This window comes from Bubalus bubalis, chromosome 3 (genome assembly GCF_019923935.1).
Source record: "Bubalus bubalis isolate 160015118507 breed Murrah chromosome 3, NDDB_SH_1, whole genome shotgun sequence".
In the NCBI taxonomy this organism is placed as follows: domain Eukaryota; kingdom Metazoa; phylum Chordata; class Mammalia; order Artiodactyla; family Bovidae; genus Bubalus; species Bubalus bubalis.
In genome coordinates this window covers 38,133,921-38,158,355 of record NC_059159.1, presented here as the reverse complement: position 1 = coordinate 38,158,355, position 24,435 = coordinate 38,133,921, and the positions used below count along the sequence as shown (strand labels likewise).

The 24,435-nt window shown below is 51.0% G+C and overlaps 1 protein-coding gene and 1 long non-coding RNA gene across 6 annotated transcripts in view; one reads left to right on the top strand and one right to left on the bottom strand.

Annotated features, from left to right (window-relative positions):
• The first annotated feature begins 2,629 nt into the window (after nt 1–2,629).
• Nucleotides 2,630–24,435, top strand: part of SPNS3 (sphingolipid transporter 3 (putative)) — a 41,899-nt gene continuing 20,093 nt past the window's right edge. Inside the window, exons 1-9 of one of the 5 annotated variants that reach the window (XM_045164895.1) lie at nt 2,630–2,870; nt 6,591–6,656; nt 9,360–9,417; nt 11,685–11,821; nt 12,527–12,678; nt 13,380–13,446; nt 14,232–14,325; nt 15,380–15,532; nt 18,874–19,063. In XM_045164895.1, the coding sequence (XP_045020830.1) occupies nt 2,675–2,870; nt 6,591–6,656; nt 9,360–9,417; nt 11,685–11,821; nt 12,527–12,678; nt 13,380–13,446; nt 14,232–14,325; nt 15,380–15,532; nt 18,874–19,063 (1,113 nt within the window). In that variant the 5' untranslated portion in view covers nt 2,630–2,674. Of the gene's footprint in view, nt 2,871–6,590; nt 6,657–9,359; nt 9,418–10,798; nt 10,934–11,577; nt 11,822–12,526; nt 12,679–13,379; nt 13,447–14,176; nt 14,326–15,379; nt 15,533–18,873; nt 19,064–24,435 lie in introns of those variants that run through there. The other 4 variants (XM_045164893.1, XM_045164896.1, XM_045164894.1 and 1 more) reach the window with 4 other exon arrangements.
• On the bottom strand, nt 8,184–10,988 carry LOC123332668. The gene is made up of 2 exons (XR_006549612.2): nt 10,850–10,988; nt 8,184–9,698 (listed from the first exon to the last, which is right to left on the bottom strand). It is a non-coding gene; the product is annotated as an uncharacterized LOC123332668 (long non-coding RNA).

The window sequence follows — 24,435 nt, the reverse complement described above, 5'->3', positions numbered from 1 at the left end:
CTGTCGTCTGTTCTGCATATGGTAATGTGTGTTCCGTGTCACTTTCTCCATGCCTCCCGCCTTCTCCTGCTGGGCCCTGCCCACAAGTCTGCTCTCAGTGTCCGTGTCTTCAAGGCCGCTCCGCAAATAGTTTATCAGTGCCACCTTTTTGCATTCCACATATATGCGTTAGTATAAGATAATTGTTTTTCTCTTTCTGACTTACTTCACTCTGTATAATAGGCTCTAGGTTCATCCACCTCATTAGGACTGACAAATACTTTCCTTTTTATGGCTGAGTAACATTCCATTGTATATATGTACCACAGCTTCTTTATCCACTCATCTGTTAATGGACATCAAGGTTGCTTCCATGTCCTAGCTATTGTAACTAGAGCTGCGATGAATATTGGGTTACATGTATCTTTTTCAATTTTGGTTTCCTCAGGGTATATGTCTAGTAGTGGGATTGCTGGGTCATATGGTGGTTTTATTCCTAGTTTTTAAGGAATCTGCATACTGTTCTCCATAGTGGTTGTATCAGTTTGCATTCCCACCAGCAGTGCAAGACGATTCCCTTTTCTCCACACCGTCTCCAGCATTTATTGTTTGTAGATTTTTTTATGATGGCCATTCTGATTGGAGTGAGGTGATAACCTCATTAGTTTTGATTTGCATTTCTCTAATAATCAGTGATGTTTAGAATCTTACATGTACTTTTTAGCTATCTGTATATCTTCTTTGGAGAAATGTCTTCTTAGATCTTCCACCCATTTTTTGGTTGGGTTGCTTGTGTTTTTGATATTGAGCTGCACAAGCTGTTTGTATATTTTGGAAATTAATGCCTTGCCAATTGCTTTGTTTACACATATTTTCTCCCATTCTGAGGGCTGTCATTTTGTTTTGATCATGGTTTCCTTTGCTGTGCAAAAGCTTTTTTGTTTCATAAGGTCCCATTTGTTTATTTTTGTTTTTATTTATAATTGTCCACACTTGTGAGCCTCCAAGATGCCCTTCAGAGGTGAATGGATAAATTCCAGTCCATTCAGACAGTGGAATATTATTCAGCAAGCACTAAGCAAAAATGAACTCTCAAGCCATAGAGCAACATGGAAGAAACGTCAATGCAAATGACCAAGAGAAAGAAGCCAATCTGCAAGGGCTCCATGCTGTACAGTTTCAACTACGTGACATTCCGGAAAAGGTAAAACTATGGAGACAGTAAAAATTTCAGTGGTTGCCAGAGGATGAGGGGAGGGAGGGATGAACAGGCAGAGTACAGAGGATTTTAGGGCAATAAAATTATTCTGTAAGACACTATAATGATGTGCATGCGTGCTTAGTAGCTCAGTCGTGTCTGAATCTTTGCAACTCCATGGACTGATAGCCGGCCAGGCTCCTCTGTCCATAGGGATTCTCCAGTCAAGAATACTGGAGTGGGTAGCGTTTCTCCAGGGGATCCTCCTGACCCAGGGATCGAACCCTTGTCTCTTAGTCTCCTGCAGGGACAGGCGGGTTCTCTACCACCAGCACCATGGACTCTAGTTCATAATGATAGGTACAGGTGGTACTCATTTGTCCAAACCCATAAAAGGTACAACACCCAGAGTGAACCCTAATGTGAATGATGGACTCCGAGTGATAATGAACGTGTCAGTGTAAGTTCATCGGCTGTGGCAAACGTCCTGCTCTGGGCAGGGGTGTTGATAAGGGGGGAGGCTAAGCATGTGTGAAAGCAGAGGGGTAAACGGGAAATCTAAACATTCTGTCCAATTTTCTGTGAACCTATGACTGCTCTTAAGAAATAAAGTCTATTAAAAAAAAATAGTGTCCCTCGTTTGGGTTTGTCTGAGATTCTATCGTGATTACACTGGGGCCATGCAATCCTGATGGGAATTCTGCCCCTCATTAGTCATGCTATTTTATTTATTTGACTGTGCTGGGTCTTAGCTGTGGCACATGGGATCTTTTAGTCACAGCATGAAGGGGTCTAGTTCCCTGACCAGGGTTTGAACCTGGGTCTCCTGCATCAGGAGCATGGAGTCTTAGCCACTGGACTGCCAGGGAAGTCCCTAGAGAGGCACTTTAAGAGCATGCCAATATTTTGCCCTTCATCAAAAATCTCCCCTTAAATTTCACATCCATTGGTGAACTTTGCCCTCAGGCTGCCTTCCTGTCAGCAGCCCCTCATCGTCTTTGTTTCTCCAGGTAGGACTTTACACAGGACCAGGGGTTAACCTCCACTTACAGTCCAGTCCAGTGTCACTCTCCTGGCCAACACCTAGGACCCAGATTCAAATCCCTCATTCACAGTCCGTTTCGTATGTGGCAGCCAGACACTCCCGCAGCACATGGGACTCTAGGAGACTCCTCTCACTTCCTGTCCGCAAAGCTTCTCTTTCTCAGGGCAGCTACCGCATCGCAGGCTGAGTCAAAAGGACCAGTTACTCTGGGTGGCGGGCCAGGAGCTCTCTTCCCTCACTTCGAGCCTCAGGGGCTGTGGATGGTGAAATCTCACCGGTGAGGCTGCAGTGGGCTCAGCAAAGACCTGCGATAAGATCCTGAGCGGTTAGGGCAGCTGCTTTGAGGTTGGGTGACTGTGAGCCCACAGGAAGTGACTCTGTGCAGAACTGATGTGTCTTTCATCTCGGCAACCATCCTGGGACAGGAGCTGTAGGCTGGTGAGGCTGGGGGCATGTCTGTGGAGTTCAGACAGCCAGAGGGGCTTCACGGTCAGTCCCCAGGGCCAGGTGGACCCTCGAGGGCCACGGACACAGATCCTCCATCCTTGCCCGCCCCCTGGAGCCTGCCCCGTTGGAGAGCTTATGTGGCTGCTGCTGTGCTCTGCTACATCAACCTCCTGAACTACATGAACTGGTTCATCATTGCAGGTGAGGCAGGGGCCGGGCAAGCTGGGCAGCACCTGCCACCAGCTGGTGCTGTGTGTCCACAGTGGCCCTCCATGCAGCAAACTTTCTCCTTGTGCAGCACATCTCTGCTATTCTCACCTCCACGCCCCACCCCAGTGGTTTCAGGCCAGCCTGAATGGGGAGAGGACCAAACAAGTTCCCAATGTATCCCCCGACTGAGTGTGCCTACAGGTGTGGACGCTTGATGGCGGTGGGTAGGTGAGGACTCCAGGGAGGGCTGGGCCTCGGGCAAAGCTCTGGATGCTCTGGGTGGAACGTTGAGGTGAGGTCCTGGCGTAGGACAGGGTGGCCTGGCCCTGCTTCCAAGCAAGAACCTACTGGCTGCTTGTTTCTGGGGCAGCAGGCGGCGTGCAAACCTTGCACATTCTGCCTTCCTTCCTGGAGGCCCCAGGGCTCAACTCGCTCTGTCTGCATATCACCACCCATTGACTTCTTCGTTCATTCGTTCAAGGTTCAACCTTCTTTTCTGCCTTGATCATGCGCTCATTCAAGATGAACTGAGTACTATGGGCCTTGGGGACCCAGGGGAGGGGGGAGTCAACTTTGTAGCTCCTGAACACAGGAGTGACCATCTCATGTGGCAGAGAGAGAAACTTGTTAATAGGGCTCCTTTGAGACAGAGAGATGCAGCCAGATGAAGAAGCGTGGATTGGGGGGAGGGTACCTGGGGAGCTCAGAGGAGGTGTCTGCAGCAGTCAGGCTCCCTGAGGCCAGGATATGGATTCATCAGTTACCAGCTCGCAGATGCAGAATGAAGGTGACTTGGGGATTGCAGACAGCACCAGACCCTGTGGGTGACTGCCTTTGAGGAGATCAGAGGGACACAGAACACATGTTCAAGTGTCTCTAACCCAGGACAGAGCTGAGTGACCATTAGCTGGACAACCCCAGGATGAAAAAAAAAGGGGCTTTCCTGGTGGCTCAGATGGTAAAGAATCTGCCTGCAATGCGGGAGACCCAGGTTTGATCCCTGAGTCAGGAAGCTCCCCTGGAGGACGAAACAGCAATCCACTCCAGTATTCTTGCCTGGAAAATCCCATGGACAGAGGAGAGGAGCCTGGTGGGCTACAGTCTGTGGGGTCACAAGAGTTGGACACAACTGAGCAAATAACTTACCCAGGATGAAACACTGAGGGTTCAGGTAGAATTCACAGATGAGGGGCAGAAGGTTTGGGTCTTGAAGGCTGAGAAAATCGGTAAGGCAGGGAATGGAGCTAAAATGCATGGTCTGATCAGAGAGATGCGGAGAAAGCAGGAAATTATTCTGAAAGAGTATTTGGGGCTGTGTTATAGGTTTCTCGGCCACCAGGCTGGGAGATTGCACTTTCTACTGAAGCAATGGGGAGCCACGGAAAATTTTCAAGTGGGGAGACTGTAATCCGGGTTGAGGCTCTGATGGAGGCCAAAGGAGACAGAGAGGTCAGTCAGAGGCTACTGCAATAGATTAGGCTGATGCTGAGGAGTCCTGCGTTGGAGTGGGGGTGGAGGGCTTGAAGAGGAGGGGAAGGGGCAACGGGGTATGGAGGTCTTTCAGCCCCCTAGGACTGAAAGGACTTCCTCTGGCTGTGTGAGTAGCAGGGCCATGGTTATTGGGTTGAGGGAGGCCCCGGGGAAGTGAAACCTTGCCCAGTGCCTGGGGACTGTTGAGGCAGGTGGTTCTCACGCACCAAGAATTCTCTTGTGTGAAGCAGGTCTCTGGGAGGCCAGAGTGATAGCAGAAAGATGAAAACAAGGCTGGACCCACACTTGGTCCCCCGGCTGCCTCCAGAGCAGCATGAGGCTCGGAGGAGCCCAGGAGTGGCCAAAACAAGGGGCTGAGTCCCAGTCCCCAGAATGAATGTGATTATAGAGAATTTTTTACTTAGCCATTGACTTAAAATAATTTTATTTACTTATTTATGTTTGGCTGTGCTGAGTCTTTGCTTTTCTCTAGTTGCAGCAAGCAGGGGCTGCGGTGCACCGGTTTCTCGTTGCCGTGGCTTCTCTTGCTGTGGAGCACAGGCTCTAGGGCATGTGGGCTTCAGTAATTGCAGTTCCCGGGCTCTAGAGCACAGGCTCAGTAGTTGCGGTGCCCAGGCTTAGTTGCTCTGTGTCATGTGGGTTCTTCCTGGACCAGGGATCAAACCCATGTCTCCTGCATTGGCAGGTAGATTCTTTACCACTGAGCTACCAGGGAAGTCCACCATTGACTTTGCTTATCTGTGTTGTCTCTTTCTTGACAATGAATATATCTAATTCATGTAATTAAAAGTATTAAGAGAGAAGGAAAGACATAGAAGCTAGTATCTGGATTTTGTGGCAATTGGGTCCAAGGTAAATATCAGAACAAAAATCTCTTATTTGATTTCTCTGTTTCTTCCATCTTTTTCACCCGCTGGCAGGTCTTCGAGGTGTGAATGGCAGGTTTTCTTCTCCACCGTGGGGGCGTTTCTGCAGAGCCCCATTTGTGACACTGGGTGGGCGGGTAGGCTGCCTCTGGCTGGGATGGTCCCAACTATACAGCCATAGGTGGCTGAGACCTCTGTTTCTCAATCTGTATAATGGGGACAGTGATACTGATGGCCCTCAGCCGTCTCATAATTCAAAGAGATGACAGGGCCAGAGCCTCACAGCTCAGATAAGTAGGTGCCTTGGACCGTGACTAGCTTTGATGTACTACTAGGGACTGATGGGATATCAGCCTAGCAAGATCTTAGAGCAAGAAACTGCAACCTTCAGGGAGGCGGGGCCAAGGTCAGACCTAAGTGGGACCTATCTCTGAAGCTCTCACAGGCACTCCATGTCGGTGTGTTCATGCCTCTGGAAGAACATGCTGTGTGTGCACCTATGCCAGGCCAGGGCACATATGTCTGCGTGTACATGCTCATGCATGTGTATGTATATCTATGAATGTCTGGAGTTTGTATATAAGTAGGGCTGCTGTGCTGCACAGTTTCAGGGACTTTCATTACACCGTAGTCTAAGTGAATGGCTGCCAGTCATTCCGGGGCTTCCCAGCTGGTGCAGTGGTAAAGAATCTTCCTGTCAGTTCAGGAGACTCAGGTTCGATCCCTGGGTCAGGAAGATCCCCTGGAGAAGGGAATGCAACCCACTCCAGTATTCTTGCCTGGAGAATCCTAGGGACAGAGGAGCCTCGTGGGCCACAGTCCATGGGGTCGCAAAGAGTCAGACACGACTGAGTGAGCACACCAGTCACTCTATGATGTGAATGGCAGGCCTGCTTATGTGCAAATGCACATGTGCCTGTGGGTGTGTCTTTATGTGTACCTCTCAGTGTACAGGTGTGTGGGTGTACGAGACTGGACTTACACGGCTGTGAGTGCTGGCTCCTGTGTGTGTGTGTGTCTCTGCTTCTGGGAGTATATATCTCTGGGTGTGCCTGTTTGTATGTGCCTATGTGGATCTGCATGTCTGTGATGCGTGAGTATGTGTGTGTAGTCCAGGCATGCAGGCTTGTGTGTGAATTGGTATGTCTGTGCCTTTGGGATATGCTGGATCCTGTATTTGTGTGTGTGTGTGGTTGTGCGCATGTGTGGGAGAGAGGGACCAGAAGAGTGGGCCCGGGTGCCATGTCTGTGCTGAGCTGGTCAGCTGTGAGCCTGTCCCAGATGCAGAGGCAGCTGCCTTTGGAGGCCTGGCAGGCCGCTTCCCGTTTCCTCAGCACTGTCCATCTGTCCACAGGAGTGCTGCTGGACGTACAGAAGTTTTTCCATATCAGTGACAGCAATGCTGGTTTGCTTCAGACAGGTAAGGAGGGAGTCCCCAGCCTGGGGTCGTCGGCTCATGCTGGGCGGGGGTCTTTTGGCAGGTCCTGTTCTCTGTGCAGCTCCAGCTGCTGGTAGGGGGCCAACCTGAGCCCCATTGAGTCCCCTGGCACAGAGGATGGGTGGTGTTTGGGTTGGAAGGACAGTCTGTGTCAGAGGAGGAGGCAGTAGAGGCTGGGATTTGGTGCCTGAACAGCCTCTTAGGGTATGAGGGTGAGTGCTGGGGAAGGGAGGCTTCCTTGGTGGCTCAGCGGTAAAGAATCTGCCTGCAATGCAGGAGCTACAGGAGACATGGGCTCTGTCCCCAAGCTGGGAAGATACCCTGGAAGAGGTCTTGGCAGCCTCTCTAGTGTTCTTGCCTGCGCAGAGTTGGACACAACTGAAGCAACTTAGCATGCACACATGCTGGGGAAAGAAAGGAGGGAGCTGGGGCTTGAAAAGGCTCCCAGGCTTCAGATCCTGGCTGGGGAGTTGGTCATTCATCCTTCATGTCTATTAAGCTCAGCTTTGTAGCTGGGGTTAGAATTTCTAACATGTGCTTTCTTCTCATGGATCTGAAAACCCTGGTCACTAGGACCCAGACAGACAGACAGGGGACTTCCCTTGTGGTCTAGTGGTTAAGATTTGTGCTTCCATTGTAGGTGCGGGTTCGATCCCTGGTCAAGGAACTAAGATCCTGCGTGGTGCACCCAAAAATAAAAAAGTAAAAGTAGATTGACAGACAGCGACACATACCCACAGGGGTTCAGATGGGGTTTGAGGGGAGTCCAGCAGAGGGGAGCAGCCACACCTTCCATTTCAAGGTGGGGGTGGTTGGGGTCACGAGGTGCGAACTTTTCCTCTGTGGGTCTCTGGATGGTGACACACAGATGCACACACACGTACCCACATGTGTGCACACACTCACAGCACAGGATACACACATGTGCTCTTTACAGTTTTGAGAATCCCTGTACAGTTCCTCAAGCCCATATATTTCTTTCCTAAGATAAATCTGCCTGAGAACAAGCATCTGGGTCTTTCTTCCCACCTCCCCTTTAATACTCACCTGTCCACTATTTTGGGGAGGAAAACACAGCTCTCCTCATTCTGAGTTTTACTAGGTATAAAAAACCTCCAGGGGAGACTTCCCTGGCGGTCCAGCAGCTAAGACTCTACCCTCCCACTTCAGGGGGCCCAGGTTCGGTCCCTGGTCAGGGAACTAATGCCGCAACTAGGAGCCTGAGTACTGAAACCAAGACCTGGTGCACCCGAATAAATAGAATATTTAACGCCCCCCCCCACCGCCTCTGTATCAGACAGAGGGACCCCTCACGGCTGCTGGCTTCTGCTGACGAGGTCCTGCAGGCAGGACAGAGAGTCGGTGGAAACCAATCGGGGATATTTGCTCCAGGCCACAAACCCTGGATGGCAAGGCGCCAAGCCTTATCTCGCTGGCTCGTGCGCGTGTGTGACAGTCTTCTCTTTATCTACAACTGAGAATTCAGAAGTGAGATGGTTGTCTCAGGGATGGGTATCAACACATTTATTTCAATTAAAAAAAAATGAAGCTGTATAGTGGAAACCAAGACATCATTGTAAATCAACAAAACCCCATAAAAATTAATTAAAAAATGAAGCCGACATTTTCATATCTTTCTCACAGACAATCAGTCTGATTTGCCCTATTGATTTGCCAAATGAGGACTGACTTTGCCCATAAGGCTCTATGGTGCATGTTTCCCATGAACTTGATCTGCAGCCCTAAGGACTGATGACAATCTAGTTTAAAAATACAATCATGGCTGGAAATCACATCCTTTGCAGCTAGTTAGACTTATGATAAAAAATGCCTTAGATGTCAGCTGAAAACATGCAAAGGGGTACACAGTTCTACAAATGGAGGCACCGAACAAAAGAGTTAGATTATTGCATTAGATGGCAGTCTTTCCCAGTTGCTCATATCTCAGGGCTAAGGTGGGCAGATGATGCTCATCTTCCAGTCATACTGTAACCACAGGGAGGCTTTCTAGACTCAAGACCCAGAACCTTCTAGATTAAACAGATAATGGAAGTTGAGTCAATATTTCCCTTCTCTGGTTCTTACCATGGTGAGTAGGATTATTACTGCAAAGCCCCTGATAAATGAGTTGTGTGAAGGGAGAAGTTTGTGTGTGTGAGAGAGAGGACGACAGAGAGGGAGAGAGAGAAAGCCTGTGAACACAGATGTGCTTGTGAGTATGTAGTGGGGATGTGCATGTGCGTATATGTGTTTGAGACTGGATGAAGGGAAGGGTCTTTTCTGCAGAAGTAGCCCAAACAGGTATGTGGGAAGGGCAGTGAGCTTGGAGGCCTGACAACCGGGCTTGTCCCCGGTGACTTCAGGTGAGTCTTCTTACTTTTCTGAATCACCGCAGGGATGCAGACTGGAGGAAACTGATGGCTCAGAGGGCTCAGTGTAGCTATAAGAATGGGGTGGGAGGTGGGGCGAAGCAGTGGTCAGACACACCCCGGCCCCTCTGCCCCATTGCAATGGGACTTAGAAGCTGCTGGAGTTAGTTAATTGATTTACAATATTTAAAACAAACACTGATGTGGCTTTTACCATGTGCCAGGTGCTGTTCTAAGGGCTTAATAACATGTAGTCATTTAATCTTCACAACAATCCCACAAGGCAGGTGTTATTCTTATTTTGCCCATTTTACAGATGACAAACCTGAGGCACAGAAAGGCAACGGGGCTTCTGAAGGCCACACAGCTTGCAAGTAAGAGAGCTGGGATTCAAATCCAGGTGGTTGCTTATAGAGTCCGTCTCTGAACCTTGTGCTCCTTAATGACTTCCACCTTGTCACAGGAATGATTTGAATCTGGAGATGCTGGGAGTGAAGGCGTGCCTGCCTTCCACTTAGGGACGGGCTTCTCCATTCCAGGAGATCTGCTGGTTTAAAGTGTTCATATCCTGCAGGTGGTTCAGTTGTAAAGAATCTGCCTGCCAATGCAGGAGACGCAGGTGACTTGTGTTCCATCTCTGGGTCGGAAAGATTCCCTGGAAAAGGAAATGGCAACGCACACCGGTATTCTTCCCTGGAAAATCCCATGGACAGAGGAGCCTGGTGGGTTGTAGTCCATGGGATAGCAAAGAGTCCAACACAATTTAGTGGCTGAGCATTCACACACACGTACTGTGAGGGATCCCTACCCCTAATCTCATAAAGTATTAGAACATTTGGGGAAATAGAACCTTTAGGTGACAAAGATATGTGTTAACAAGACACAAAGTAACCTCCCCAGAGAAAGACTGATACATCTGATTACATCACAGCTAAATTCTTTTGTATGATGGTGATTGAAACTATAAATGCAATTAGCAATAACAATAGATAACATCTGCTGGGTATTTACAGCAAGCCTATCTTTTATGTGCTTTATTTTATTTAATCTTCTTCATAAGCTTAGGGGGGAAGTACCATTACTTCTGTACTCTGATAAAAGGGGAATCAGAGAGTAAAGGATTTTGCCCAAAGTCACACAACTAGGAAGCGGTGGGGTCAGAATGTGAGCCCAGGAATTCAGTCTCAGAATTTGATTTTAAATCCTTAAAACGAATGTAAGGGACTGGAGAAATTATCAACACAGAGCCAATAGAAAAAAATAGGCTGAGGATGTGAACCCAGGGGCTGATCCTCAGCCTCACTGGGGAAAAGGATGATGCAGATTAAAACGTCGGCGAGACACCATTTGTGTTTTAACCATTAAATGAACAAAAATAAATCGATTGATCCTATCAAGTGTCAGCAAACAATATGTAATACTCTATTCCAGCGTAAATTGATATAGCCTTTTTGGAGGCCAATTTTGGCATTTCATTTTGGCAGTAGTTATTAAATTTTTAAATGCCGTTGACATCAAAGACCATTCTCTGCGGAGTATTAGGTCAAACCACATTCAAGGGCCGTTTTTGTAGGTCAAAACTGGCTTAATTTCCGCCAATTGCTTATGGCGTAACCCAATACGAGAACGGGTCAGGGCAAAGTGGGAGGGGCTGGAACCAGAGTTGCGACGCCTCTGGGCATTCATTGGATTCAGAAAACGTCAATCATCTGTGCTAAGTGAATGAAGACGCAGACGCTGGGCGGGACCCCGAAGAGCCCAAGGCCCTTGGGTGGGGGGACCGGGTGGGGGAGGGTTAGACCTTACCCTGGCCACCTGCCGGCTCTCGGAGGCAGCGGACTCAGCGAGAAGGATGGAGGCGATTTTATTTGAGGAACAGAAGCAGTGAAGGTATACCTATCCACGTGGTGTAGTTAAGCAAAAACGTGGCAATTTCTTTGTCTTCGCAGAATAGTAAACGCATTCATTAATCCAGTCACCAATTCATAAGTGTTAGGTACTTAGGGAAAATGATATAAATACAAGTGCAGCGTCAGGGGAATGTTTTACTTAGGAAAACCAAGTCTCTTCCAGCCTCCAGGGGCCGCTGGTTTATAATCAATGTGCTCATTCTTAACCGTGCTCATCTGCTCAAAGCAGGCATCTGGCCCACACCCCGCCCACCTGGCCTTCCACCCGCTACCTCCAGCAGGGGCCTGAGAGCAAAATTTCACCAGGCCCAAAGTCAGGCTCACAGGGGTGGGAGTTCTCCTAAAGACAGGGCCTTGGCAGCTCCGTGCCAGACCCTGTGCTCACTTCTGTCTCACCTTTACACAGCCTGGGAGGGGGGAATGTTGACCTCCACTGTTGGGCTGGTGCTCAGAGAGCACTCCTTAGTCACCTAAGGCTGCACAGTGAGCTAGCCGCAGAGCTGAGATTTGAGTCCGGGCCCAGCCCCCCGCCCTTTCCTCCCACTCCCCCTGACTCTAGGCCTTGGCGGGGATTGGGGGATTCAACTTACGTTTTTCTCTCACTGGTTTCTACTCACTTTGAAGCAAGCTGAGGCAGTTTCCTTTTCTGGGCCTACTGGACCCTTCTGCTCCGCACCCGCCACCACCCTTTGTTGGGGTGGGAGCTGCATGCCCTTGTGTGTCTCCTCCAGTCTTCATCAGCTTCCTGCTGCTGTCTGCACCCGTGTTTGGCTACCTGGGCGACCGACACAGCCGCAAGGCCACGCTGAGCTTCGGTATCCTGCTCTGGTCCGGAGCCGGTCTCTCCAGCTCCTTCATCTCCCCCCGGGTAGGTGCTCTCACTCCTTCCCGGCCCCCGGGGGGGCCCTCCCCCCCCTCCCTCTCCCTCTCCCTCTCTCTCTCCCCCATCTTCTTCCCCTGCGATCCAGCTCCAGCAGAGCTGTTTCTGCTCTGTTCCGGGCTCCAGGCTGGCTGGGGGGGGGGGACTGCCTTCCACGGGCTGAGAGAGGGGTCTTCTCAACAGGCCGTTGGACTTTCTTAACAGGGGCCTTCCTCTTTGGCATCTTCCTCCGGACTGAGCTAGGGGTGGGGGTGGGAGTGGGAGTGGGGGTTGGGGTGAGGGTAACTGCTACTGTCTGCAGGAAGTGGCCTGGTGAGCAAAGGCCAGTTTGTTAACCAGGATGCCCAGGAAAAAGGCTCCTCAGGGCAGTGGCTGTGGGCGCCAGCAGGGGGCGACTGTGCGATTTGGGGAATAGTGAGGTGTCTGGAGCCCTGGGTTGTGGCGATCCTCTGGCAACCCACTCCAGTATTCTTGCTTGGAGAATCCCATGGACAGAGGAGCCTGGTGGGCTACAGTCCATGGGATTGCAAAGAGTCGGACACGACTGAGCGACTAACACTTTCACTTTTCACTTAGATCCCTGATCTCCTCCATGTCACAAGATGCTCTCGGTCCCTCTGACAGATCTTTAAGTCCCCTTTGCCCTGAGGGTGATTTCTGGAACTGACTGTGGTCTTGTGCCCATTTTCCCAGTACTCCTGGCTCTTCTTCTTGTCCCGGGGGCTGGTGGGGACTGGCACAGCCAGTTACTCCACCATCGCACCCACTGTCCTGGGAGACCTCTTCGTGAGGGACCAGCGGACCCGTGTGCTGGCCATATTCTACATCTTTATTCCTGTTGGAAGGTTGGTATTACCCTGGATCTACTTCTCTGGGTGGTAAACTGAGGCCCAAAGGGGTCAGAACAGGGGCTGGGCTGGATGTAGGAGACATCGAGCAGAAGGGGTTGCATTTGAAACCCAACTCCACCTTCCTCTCTGTGTCACTGTATCTCTCTGAGCCTTGGTTTTCTCATCTGTAAATGGGGCCAATAGCACCTACCTGTAGGCTATGGTGGAGGTTTGAGATATGTAATGGAGATGCCCCTGCATACTAACGCACTCCAGGAGGAGGGAGAAAGAGCAGCTCAGCAGTGTGGGCTACACAGAGAGGGGCTGACTCTGGGAGGTGAGGCAGTGAACTATGTTAGGGTTGGGCCACATACCCCGCAATGGGATAGGACAGAGTGGACTTTGCAGTCGGACCCCTGAACTCTGACTTAGGTTTCCTGAAATCAACTGACTTGGGCAGGGCTGAGACTTGGAGAGGCGGGGTGAGTGGTCCTTACATAGGGAGACAGTGGATGGTTGGGATGGGCCTGGAGCCAGAGGTCACTGGTGACTTACCAAGGGCAGTGGACATCTGGGCCTCGTGTGGCTCACTTTCCCTAGTTGGGAGCTGCTGAGAGCTGGCTCCCGGGGGTAGGGGCACCCTGGCTCAGGCTGGCCTTGGGGTCTTGGGGCCGCCTGCCTCCCCTCACAGCCCATTCCCCCCTTCTCTGTTGCAGTGGTCTGGGCTATGTACTGGGGTCAGCTGTGGCAGAGCTGACTGGGAACTGGCGTTGGGCCCTCCGAGTGAGTCCAGCTTCCTCTTCTTCCCTCTGCTTTCCCCCCCAGGCCAGCAGGGACTTTCCAGTCTCCAGTGGCCTTTGCCCCTTGGCACAGTGTCTGGCGCCATGGCGGGTGTTCAGACATCGGCAGCTTCAGGGCTGCGTATGGACCATGGCCTCTGGAAGTTGTGCCCCTGGTTCACATCCCAGCTGTTCAGTTTGCTAGCTGTGTGATCTCAAGGAAGTCACCTCCCTCTTTGGGGCCTCACTTTACCTATCTGTAGAGTGGGGAAGTAAAGCTACCTTATGGAATCTTAAGGATCAGTGAGGCAAGGGAGGGGAAGACGTTTGGACAGGGCTGGCGTGGCAGATGGAGGTGTGGGCCAAGAAAAGAAACCCTTACTGGAGCAGCAAGAACTCAACAGACAGGGTCAGTGTAGTCAGGCCTCCAGTTCTCAACCGTGTCAGTCTCACTGATTCCAACAGAGTAGTGTCTGTACAGGACAGACAGGTATTAAGTCAAATCCAAAGGGGACCATGCTCCCCAGAGAGCCTGTCCTCTCAGGGGTGAGGGGATGAGAAGCAGTGGTATGTCAAGCTCTGTGTATAACCAGCTCCTCCGATATGAGCCCATTTCCCCTATCTCCCGGGGCACAGAGCAACCCAAGAACCTGGTCCACAAAGTTCAGTCACAGCTGGGATCTCCTGGCTTCCAGAAATGTGGCCCTGAGCTTCCTGGGCCCTCCTGTCCCCAGATCATGCCCTGCCTGGAAGCTGTGGCCTTGATCCTGCTTATCATGCTGGTTCCAGACCCACCCCGGGGAGCTGCTGAGAAGCAGGGTGTCGCAACCACGGGGGACCCCCGGAGCAGCTGGTGTGAGGACGTCAGATATTTGTGGAGAAAGTGAGTGTCTCTGCTCCTCCCTGCGTGTCATTGAAAACCCCTCTGCCCACCCCAGCATCACGGCCCTCCCTCCCTCCACCTCCAGGGAGCCCTCCCTGCCTGCCCCAGCATCACCGCCCTCCCTCCCTCCGCCTCCAGGGAGCCCTCTCTGCCTGCCCCAGCATCACCGCCCTCCCTCCCTCCACCTCCAGGGAGCCCTCCCTGACTGCCCCAGCAGCATTCACAGCCCTCTGCTTCCTTTGAGTTCTCTGTCACCAGCTGAGATGTTGCTCCCCCACTCAGAGGCCTCCCTCTGCCTGCCATGAGACAGAATTTGGGCTGGGAGGGAGGGAGCTCTGGCCTTGGCTCTGCCACTGCCTTATCCCTGAGTGACCTAAGACTTGGAGCCTCACTCCCCTCATTTATTCAGTGGGCATGGTTCTGTAGCTTTGCCGGCTTCTCAGGTTGTTGGGAAGATGCCTGAGTGTATAATGCTCACCTCTCCGAGCCTCATGGGAGAGCATCCCTCCTCTGTTCCAGGCATGGCTGGGGAGGTAGGTTGGGGTCACCTACCCACGTCTCATAATTTACCATAATATGGGGCATGGACCAGACGCCACTTCTTTGTTACAGAGCCATGAGCCGAGTGGAGGGCAGGGAAGAGGGACAGATTGCTGGAGAATGTGATGTTGGATTTGGGTCGCTCTGGTGGGGGAGACTTGGTCTTCAGAGAGGAGGGAGGAAGGCAGATCGGGAGCGAAGGTGTGGAGGTGGGAAGGGCAGGCAAGCTGCTTAGGGGGTGTCGGTGGAGGATCAGGGACCACCTGAGTGCCCAGGAGATGGAGGAGGGGAGCGGACAGGCTCCGACAGCCCCAGCCCTCTCCCAGCTCCATCCAGAGCACTTTTCCTCGTTGTTCAGTCACTCGGTCATGTCCAGCTCTGCGACTGCATGGCCTGCAGCACATCAGGCTGCCCTGTCCTTCACTGTCTCCCCGGAGCTCGCTCAAACTCGTGTCCATTGGGTTGGTGATGCCATCCAACCATCTTGTCCTGTCTCACCCACTTTCTCTTTCAGCTGGAGTTTTGTGTGGTCGACGCTTGGAGTGACAGCCATGGCCTTTGTGACTGGAGCTCTGGGCTTCTGGGCCCCCAAGTTTCTGTTCGAGGCCCGTGTGGTGCACGGGCTGCTCCTTCCCTGCTTTCGGGAGCCGTGCAACAGCCAAGACAGGTGAGGGACGTCTCGGCTCTTTTTTGGCCACACAGCACGGCAAGCAGGACCTTAGTTCCCTGACCAGGGATCCAACTGGTGCCCCCTGCAGTGGAAGCGTGGAGTCTCGACCATGGGACTTCCAGGGACGTCCCCAACATCTGGGCTCTTGATGGGGAAGTTCTTGGGGTTCTGAGTCCCCAGACTCAGTCTCTGGGTGGACACCAGGACTCGGGGCTCACTGGCCTGGTTCTAGCTCAGGCAGAGCTCTTGCTGCTGAGTGGCCACAGGCCGCTCCCTTGTCCTCTCTGGGCCCCAGTCCCTGTCTTCTCGCTCTTGGGCCACTGTGAGGGTCCGGAAGGCACTTGAGGGTGAGTGAGGCTTCTGTGGGACCTAGGGAATGGTGGGATTTCTAGGCAGCCTTGCTTCAGAGGGACCTGTAGCATGAGGTTGCCCCATTTTACAGATGGCAAACTGAGGCACCAAAGGAGATTGTGATTTTTTTTTTTTTGGCTGCACTGTATGGCCTGTGGGAATTTAGTTCCCCAACCAGGGAATTGAACCCGTGCCCTTGCAGTGGAAGTGCAGAATCTTAACCACTGGACCGCCTGGGAAGTCCCAGGATATTATGATGTTTATCCTGGCTCTACAGCTAGATTCTTATCTCCCCAGAGGCAAAGACTGAGTCCTAAAAGTCCCCCAGCAGCTTGAAAAAGTGGAAAAATAAACCAGGACTCCATCCCACTTCAGGCATTCACTGGCTGTGCATTCCTGGGCCAGTGATTTCCCCTTTCTCTGCTTCAGCCTCTTCGTCTAACTTGGCTCCTTCCCAGAACCTGGGTGAGAAACTGACATGGGAGTTAGTGTTCGGGTCCTAGGGCTGATGGACCGAATGACCACACACTCAGTAGCTTCGAGCAACAGAAATGTTTCCCATAGTCCTGGAGGCCAGAAGTCCAGAATGGTTCCACTGGGTCAAAAGCAAGTTCAGCGGGGCCACGCTCCCACTAGAGGCTCTCAGAAAGCCTCCTCCTGTGCCGCTTCTGGTGCCTGTGGGCGGCCTCTGGTTGAGGCCACATCACTGCATCCATGGTCACATTGCCTTGTCCTCTTCAGTCTCATATCTCCCTCTTATAAGGACATCTGTAGCTGCACTGAAGACCCACCTAAAAAGTGGAGGAAAATTTCTCTAGCTCAAGAACATTAATATAGTCACATCCACAAAGATGATTTTGCCCATACAAGGGAACAGTCACAGGTTCCAGAAGTTAGGACATAGATGTCTTGGGTGGGGGGCATTGTTTAGCCTACCCCAGGGTGGGTAGAAAGCCCTGGTTCTGCATAGATCTTAGCTGTTTTTTTTTTTTTTTTCCTTAAATATTATTTATTTGGCTATGCCGGGTCTTAGTTGTGGCATGTGGGATCTAGTTCCCTGACCAGGGATTGAACTCGGGCCTCCTGCATTGAGAGCGTGGAGTCTTAGCCGCAGGACCACTGGGGAAGTCCCCAGAACTTACCTGTTCATACACCCTCCTTGGTTAGGCTAAGCCCTCGGGTGAGGGTTGGATGGGAGCAGGAAGCCGCAGTACACAGGATTCTAGCTCAGCCAGAGGGAAAACTTCCAACATCCAGAGCCCAGATGGAAGGGGCAGCAAGGGGCTACTGAGTTTCACACCTCTGGGGTCATGTAAGTAGGCGTTGGATAGCTGCTTGCCTGGGCCACTGTACAGAGGACCAGCACAGAACTTGCAGGCCTTGAGGACCCTCTTGGCTCTGAGAGTCTGATTCTGGGAAGGCGATGTGGGGGTGGGGACACTTCATGGTAGGTGTGTCTTCTGTCCACCCCTCTGGTCAGGGGCTCTGGGGGACCCCCATCTAAATCACTTGTCCGAATAATGAATCCCGAGTCTTAGAAAGGTCTTGAGAACCTGCCAAGTTCGGTTCAGACCAAGACTCAGAGGCAGATAGCATTCATCTGGATTCGGGGTCACTTGACTGGGCTGAGCTGGAGCCTGGTACAGCTTGGAAGCCTAGGAAGGTTTGGTTAAGCACCTTTAAGCTGCCTAAAGACACAAGTGCTTTGTTCAGTAGGAAGAGAGCCAGGGGACCCTGGTTTTGCTAGTGTGGGTTTGTGTGGCCTCAGGCAGGTCCCTGTCTTCTCTGGAGAGATTTTTTTTTTTTTTTGGTGACATTCAATTTGTCAGTAACCATGGTCTTGCATCTGTCATGTTCTTATGCCTTGGTGGGAGCCATGGAGGTAATGGCAGGCACCTGGCACTTTTGGCAAGGTTTGGCTCTGGGAGAGGATCCTGGCCAGGTGGAGAATGGTTGGTGGGGGGTTGTGGTGCTCCAGGCAGAGGGAAGAGTGTGGGCCAAGACAGGGAAGCCGGAAAGTGTAGGGTAAGTTTAGAGAATTCTCAATCATTCGTGCCGAGGGAGGGAGGGAGACAAGAAGGGAGGTTACACGGGTCAGCCGGGGCCGGTGCTGCAGTGCTGGGCGGGAGCCTCCAGGATGCAGGAAGCCAGTTAAGGGTTGGAAAAGTATTAGTTACATTTGTTTTTGAGAGTTCACGCTAGTCAGTCTCAGCATCCCTTTGCCCTTCAAAGAAGGCTTGGGTCCATCCTTTGCGCTAGGATGGACCAGCAGGATGAAGATGTGTATTCAGATCCTGGTTCTGTCACTTACTAGCTGGGTAATCTTGGCCTTGACCTTTCTTAACCTCACCTTCCTCACCTGTTCACTTGGGAATTCTGGGAGAGATCAGTGAGCCATTTGCTTAACATATATTGCTTGTTCCAGACTCGGTGCTCCCAGCCTAGAGTCAAGAAAGTAAACCAAGCCTGGTTCTGTTCTCCAGGGATTCACAGTCTAGTGAGTGATCTTGATGATAGGGACGCAGAAGGTGCTGTAGTAACTGAAAGAGTGAATGAATCAGCAAACGGACAGGGGAAAGCATCCCCAAAGAGGAGACATTTGTGATGGGTCTTGAAGGATGTACATGGATCCCTGAGCAGGGTCCCAAGGACCCAGGTTAGGAGGGAGGGGAAGAGGCCCACAGCCACATGCCCTGCAGGTACCAGATCATGTGGCTCAGCTGTAAAGAATCTGCCTGCAATGCAGGAGACGCAGGAGACATGGGTTCAATCCCTAGGTCGGGAAGATACTCTGGAGGAGGACATGGCAACCCACTCCAGTATTCTTGCCTGGGGAAATCCATGGACAGAGGAGCCTGGCAGGGAGTCATAAAGAGTTGGACATAACTGAACACACACACACACCAGATCAAGCACTGGAGGGCAGGTGGCTGGACCCCTATCCTGATCCCACCGCTGACCAAGCCCTCTCTGCTCTTTTCCATCAGCCTGATTTTCGGGGCACTGACTGTTGTGACTGGCATTATTGGGGTCATCCTGGGAGCAGAGACTTCAAGGAGGTACAAGAAAGTCAACCCTCAGGCTGAGCCCCTCATCTGTGCTGCCAGCTTGCTTGCTGCAGCCCCCTGCCTCTACCTGGCTCTCATCCTGGCCCCGACCACCCTCCTGGCCTCCTATGTAAGTGAGGGGCCCTTCAGAGGTGGGAGTGGGCTGCAGTGGGTAGGGAACTCCTATTTTGCATAGGCTGACACTGTTCCAGGTCTTCCCAAATGTTATATTTATCACTCCTTCCAGGTGAAGCTCTGATATTCCCATTTTACAGATAAGTAAACTAAGGCATACCAAGAACCTCAGCTAGGAAGGGGTAGAACTAGGATTTGAGCCTAAGCTTTTCTGACTCTAAAGTGTGTCCTTTGAGCTCTTGGTTAATGCATTTAAAAAAAAAATTATTTCACTGCACTGGGTTTTCATTGTAGCGCATGGGATCTCAGTTTTGGCATGCAGGATCTAGTTCCCTGACCAACGATTGAACCCCGGCCCCTTGCAGTGGGAGCATGGATTCTCAGCCACTGGACCACCAGGAAAGTCCTTCCTAGTTAATGCTTTGATTGGAGATAATGGGACCTCATTTCTTCCAAAAATGATTCTTCTACTGTATTATTCTAGTCTAAAAGTATGCAGGGAAAGTCTCAGTGTTTTATCTTCTTCTCTATTTAAAATCAAATGTAAAATATTTGCCTGGAGGAGTGTCATAAGCTAGACCAAAGTGGGTAGATATAACTAATGCCCTGTACTGTCCTTGGTAGGTGGCACCTTCTTTAAGGTATGAGGGTTTCTTACCAGCATCCTCAGCCTTGGTTGGGTTTCCACTGAAATTCCTGGGAAATAGACAAATTCTGTTAGCATTCCCTCCTGCATGTGCTCTTATTTGGTCCTTATCATGCCCTTGTCCCTGGAGAAGGAAATGGCAACCCACTTCAGTATTCTTGCCTGAGAATCCCATGGGCAGAGGAGCCTGGCAGGCTATAGTCCATGGGGTTGCAAGAGTCGGACACGATTTAGCGACTAACCCACCACCACCATATGCCCCTGTCGGAAAGGGTTTTTCTTATCCCCACTCAACAGATGGGAAAACTGAGGCCCAGAGACAGCCGCACCAAGAATGAGACAGATAAGCCTCTAATGCCGCCCCCGCAGGCTCCAAAGTCTATGTCCTTCATGCCGCATTGACCCTTGTCACCCCCGTGGGAGAGAAACAGAGGCTGGCATACACCAGGCCAGCCTAATAAATGCCTTAGTGCTTATTGGCCGAGAGCGTGACTGGGATCATCATCTCCAGCTGGTGGGGACTGAATGAGCCTGACCTTGCAGGGAGGCGGCGGCCCCGGGCAGATGGAGGCCCTGTTGAAGGCCTGTCTCTGCATTGGCTGGGCCCGCGGAGCCCCTGCCAGCTCTGCTTCTGCCACTGTCTTGCTTGGCTCTGGGAAGTGGCTCCTTGGCTGTGTTGCGGGGACACAGCTGTCCCCCCTCCGTAGCCTGGCGCATCTCCAGAGCTGGATGGCTCATCTAGAAATGACACTGCATCTTGGCTGACAAAGCCAGCTGGAGAATCTCTTCTCTGGGCCTGCCCTGGGGCGTGAGGGGCTGAGGGGCAGGAAGGTGGGAGGGTCTGGGACATGTCCACCCTTCTGTGTTGGGAACCTGCTCCTCCCTGTGGCTCCCGCAGGGGCCGGACAGGATCCCCAGAACTCCTCATCCTCCTCCTCATCCCTCTGGATGCCCTGACCAGACCCCCCGGCCACTTCCATGGCTCTGTGCTCCTGAGGTCCCGAGATTGAGGCTCCAGCTCCCCCCAACCTCCCCACGCCCCACCCCTGCCCATTAACACCAGTCATAAACCCTAACACCTCCAAACTGCCCCTCTTCTCTTTTTCCTTTTTGTAAATTTATCTCCTTAATGGACTTAAAAAAATAATTTCTATTGATTTATTTATTTGTGACTGTGCTGGGTCTTCGTTGATGTGCAGGCTTTTCTCTAGCTGTGGTGAGCGGGGGTTACTCTCTGGTTGCCATGCGCAGGCTTCTCATCACGGTGGCTTCTCTTGGTGTGGAGCACAGGCTCAGTAGTTGTGGTCCGTGGGCTGAGTTGCTCCGTGGCACCTGGAATCTTCCCAGATCAGGGACTGAATCTGTGTGTCTCCTGCACTGGCAGGTGGAGTCTTTACCACCGAGCCACCGGGGCAGCCCCTGTTCTCTTGGTCCACTCCATCCCATCTTGGCTCACACCTTTCTCTGGGACTGTCCCAAGAACCCAGCTTCCTGGTCTCCTTGTCTTCCTGCTCCCCCACCACAACCTGTTCTTCTCGCACTGCCAGAGTGACACCACGGACCTTTCCTGATCAGAAGTCTTGCGTGGCTCCTTGGTGCCTCCGGAAAACTAAGTCTGACTCCTCATCCTGGCATTCCAGGCCCCTCATGGATGGCCCTGATATCCTTAGTAGCCTTATTCCTATGTGGCCCTGCCATGCAGTTCCCCGCCTGGTTCCCAGGACATGCCCCCTGCGCCCTACATCTGGGCTCTCCATCTGCTCTCTCTACTCCCTCCCCTTCTCCGTGTGCCTGAATCATTCTGGGCCCTCACGGATTGGCTGGAGCACCGTCTCTCCATGGAGCCATCGCTCATTGCTAGGTCCTGCCCTCTCTATCCATCCTCGCTGCTCTTCAGCACTTTCTTCCTCGGGTCCTGGTTACATATGCTCTGATCGCCCCTCCCAGCTGGGCCCAGGTTGGTTCTGATCTTTCTCAGCCCTCCTAGCTCAAAGCATGGTGTCAGGCTGGTGGGGGTGGGGTGGGGGTGATCATTGCTCATTGTGTGAATGGTTGAGGGACCAGCTATTGCTGTTCATTCGTTTTTTTTTAAACAACTATTTATTGAGTGCCTACCAAGTGGCATGCTGGTTTAAATGCTGTGGATATATCAGTGAATAAAACAGCCAAAAATAGCTCTGTTCTTAAGGAATTCACATTCTAGTTGGTGGAGATAGCTAACAGGTAAGATATATAAGTAAAATTCACAATATGGTGAATTATGGGATATTTAGGGGAACAGTGTGCCAGGCAGAGGGAGCGTGCCCTGATGCAGGAGTGTATCTGGTAGGTTTAGGGACCAACAAAAAGGGCACTGGGGCTAGTGTGGAGTGAAGAAAGGAGAAGAGGACAGAGAAGTGATGGGCCATGTGGGCATTGGGTCGAGCTGGCTTTTACTGAGAGTGAGTTGAAGTTTTGTGTTAAGGAGCAGGTGGTGTGGCTTATGTTTATTACATCTATTGAGATGATCATGTCATTTGTCCTTTATTTTATTAGTATGGTATATTACGTTGATTGTATGTTTAACCAACCTTGCATTCCTGGAATAAATCCTCTCTTGGTTATGGTGTAAAATCATATTTATATGTTGCTGAATTTGGCTTGCTAGTATTTTGCTGAGTATTTTTGCATCTCTATTCATAAGAAATATTGGTCTGTAGTTTTCTTGTGATGTCTTTGTTTGGTCTCATAGAATGAGTTGACAAGTGCTTCTTCCTCTTCTATTTTTTGGAAGGGTTTGTGAAGGATTTGTGTTAATTCATCTTTAGACATTTGTTCAGATTCCCCAGTGAAGCCATCTGGTTCTGGGCTTTTGTTTGTGGCAAGTTTTTTTGATTACTGACTCAATATTTACTTGTTATTGGTCAATTAAGGCTTTTTATTTCTTTTTAAGCCAGTCTTGGTAGTTTGCATCTTTCTAGGAATTTCATTCATCGTATTCTCTTATAATCTTTTTAATTTCTGTAAGGTTGGTAGTAATGTTCATTTGTGATCTTAGTAACTTGAGTCTTCTTTCCTTTTTTCTTGGTCAGTGTAACTAAAGGTCGGTCAGTTTTGTGGCCAACCATGGTTGTATTGACTTTCTCTATTGTTCTTCTGTCATTGACTTCTGCCAGTGAAATCACTCTGACTTCTGTGCTGAGAATGGACTTCCCATGAGGGTGGAGAGTACAAGAGCAGAAGTGTCAGGGGTGGTCAGAAACGGTTGGATTATAGATACACTTTGAAGGTAGAGCCGTCGTAATTTCCTGATGGATTCAGTGTAGAGTGTGAGAGAAAGAAGACTCAAAGGCGAGTTCTAGGATATTAGCCTGTGTAGCTGGAAGGAGAAAGAGGCCATTAACTGAGATAGGAAAGTAGGCAGGAACAATGGAATCTGGGGGGAGATGAGCAGCTTGTTTGGTACCTTCTGAGTTTGTGGCAGGAGGTTGACATCCAAGTAGAGGTGTTAGTGGAGTTGGATACACAAGTCTGAAGTCCCTGGATATGACATCACCCCTGAAACTTCAGAGGATGGGAACTGGCTGCAGTTCACCATGAAGGATTGTTAGTAGGTTTTGGAGACCTATGTGGGTCAGTACCAGAAAGGGTGGCCAAAGGGAGCTGAGGAATTGGCTTCTGTTCAAATTGGCTTCAAAATAGGAAGTCACCTGAGTGTCTTCCATTCACCCATCCATCCATCTATTGATTGATCTATCCATCCATCCATCCACCCCTCCGCATCCATCCTTCACCTTCTCAGGTTGAAGGAAGCACAGTTCTTCCTGTACTTTCTCTGCCAGTCCTGGGGAAATTGATAGGCTCCAGGGGAAATTGATGGGGCTTCCTGGGAAGGCCCACAGGAATGTGGGCATGTGTGCTAGTGTGTGCGTGCATCTAAGTGTGACTATATGCAGGTCTGTGAATATGAATGCAGATATATGTACTTTCGTATGTGTCCATTTCTGTGTACCCATACAGTCATGCTCTATGTATATTGCATGTACATGTATATTCATTGTATATGTGAACAGTGTGTATGAGTGTGTCTATGGGTGCTGTTTTGCATACATGTTTGTGTGTGAGTGTGCACATTCATGTGTATCCAGGCAAGCAGATAATTGTGTGGGATGTGTGTACACACGTGTCTGCAGCTGCATATAGCTTTTCTCCCACTGCTTTTGTGGCTGCATTGCATTGGAAGGAAGGGTTTGGGGAAGCATTGTGGGCATGCTCGTCCCCAGTTTGCTGAAATAGGGCCAAGTCATGCTGTATGTTTCATGGTGATGAGGTTTCCTGAGCATCTAAAGTCTGGTCTGGGGCCTTCTGTGGGGGAGCCTGTGCCCTGGGGCCCACCTGCAGGAGCAGAGGGTTCCTTCTCTTCCCTCCTTCCAGTCCCCTTGGCAGGGAAACTTGACTTCTCGGCTGTTAATTGGGATCCAGACGCGCACAGCAGGTCTTGGCTCACACCCTCTTCCTTGGCCTTCTTCCCAGAGCCGCTGCCCTTCAGAGGAGAAGGGGTTTATATTCAGTGGAGGGACTGAGCTCAGGATAGGAACTCCATCATCACTGGCTTGGTAGCTGGAGGAGATGGTTGAACATTGGCAGTACCCCCTTAGGTGGGCTTTGTGGTCCAGAGGGAGGAGCTGGAATTGGGGGATGGCAACAAACATGCATTGAGGCATCTGAAAGACCTGAACCTC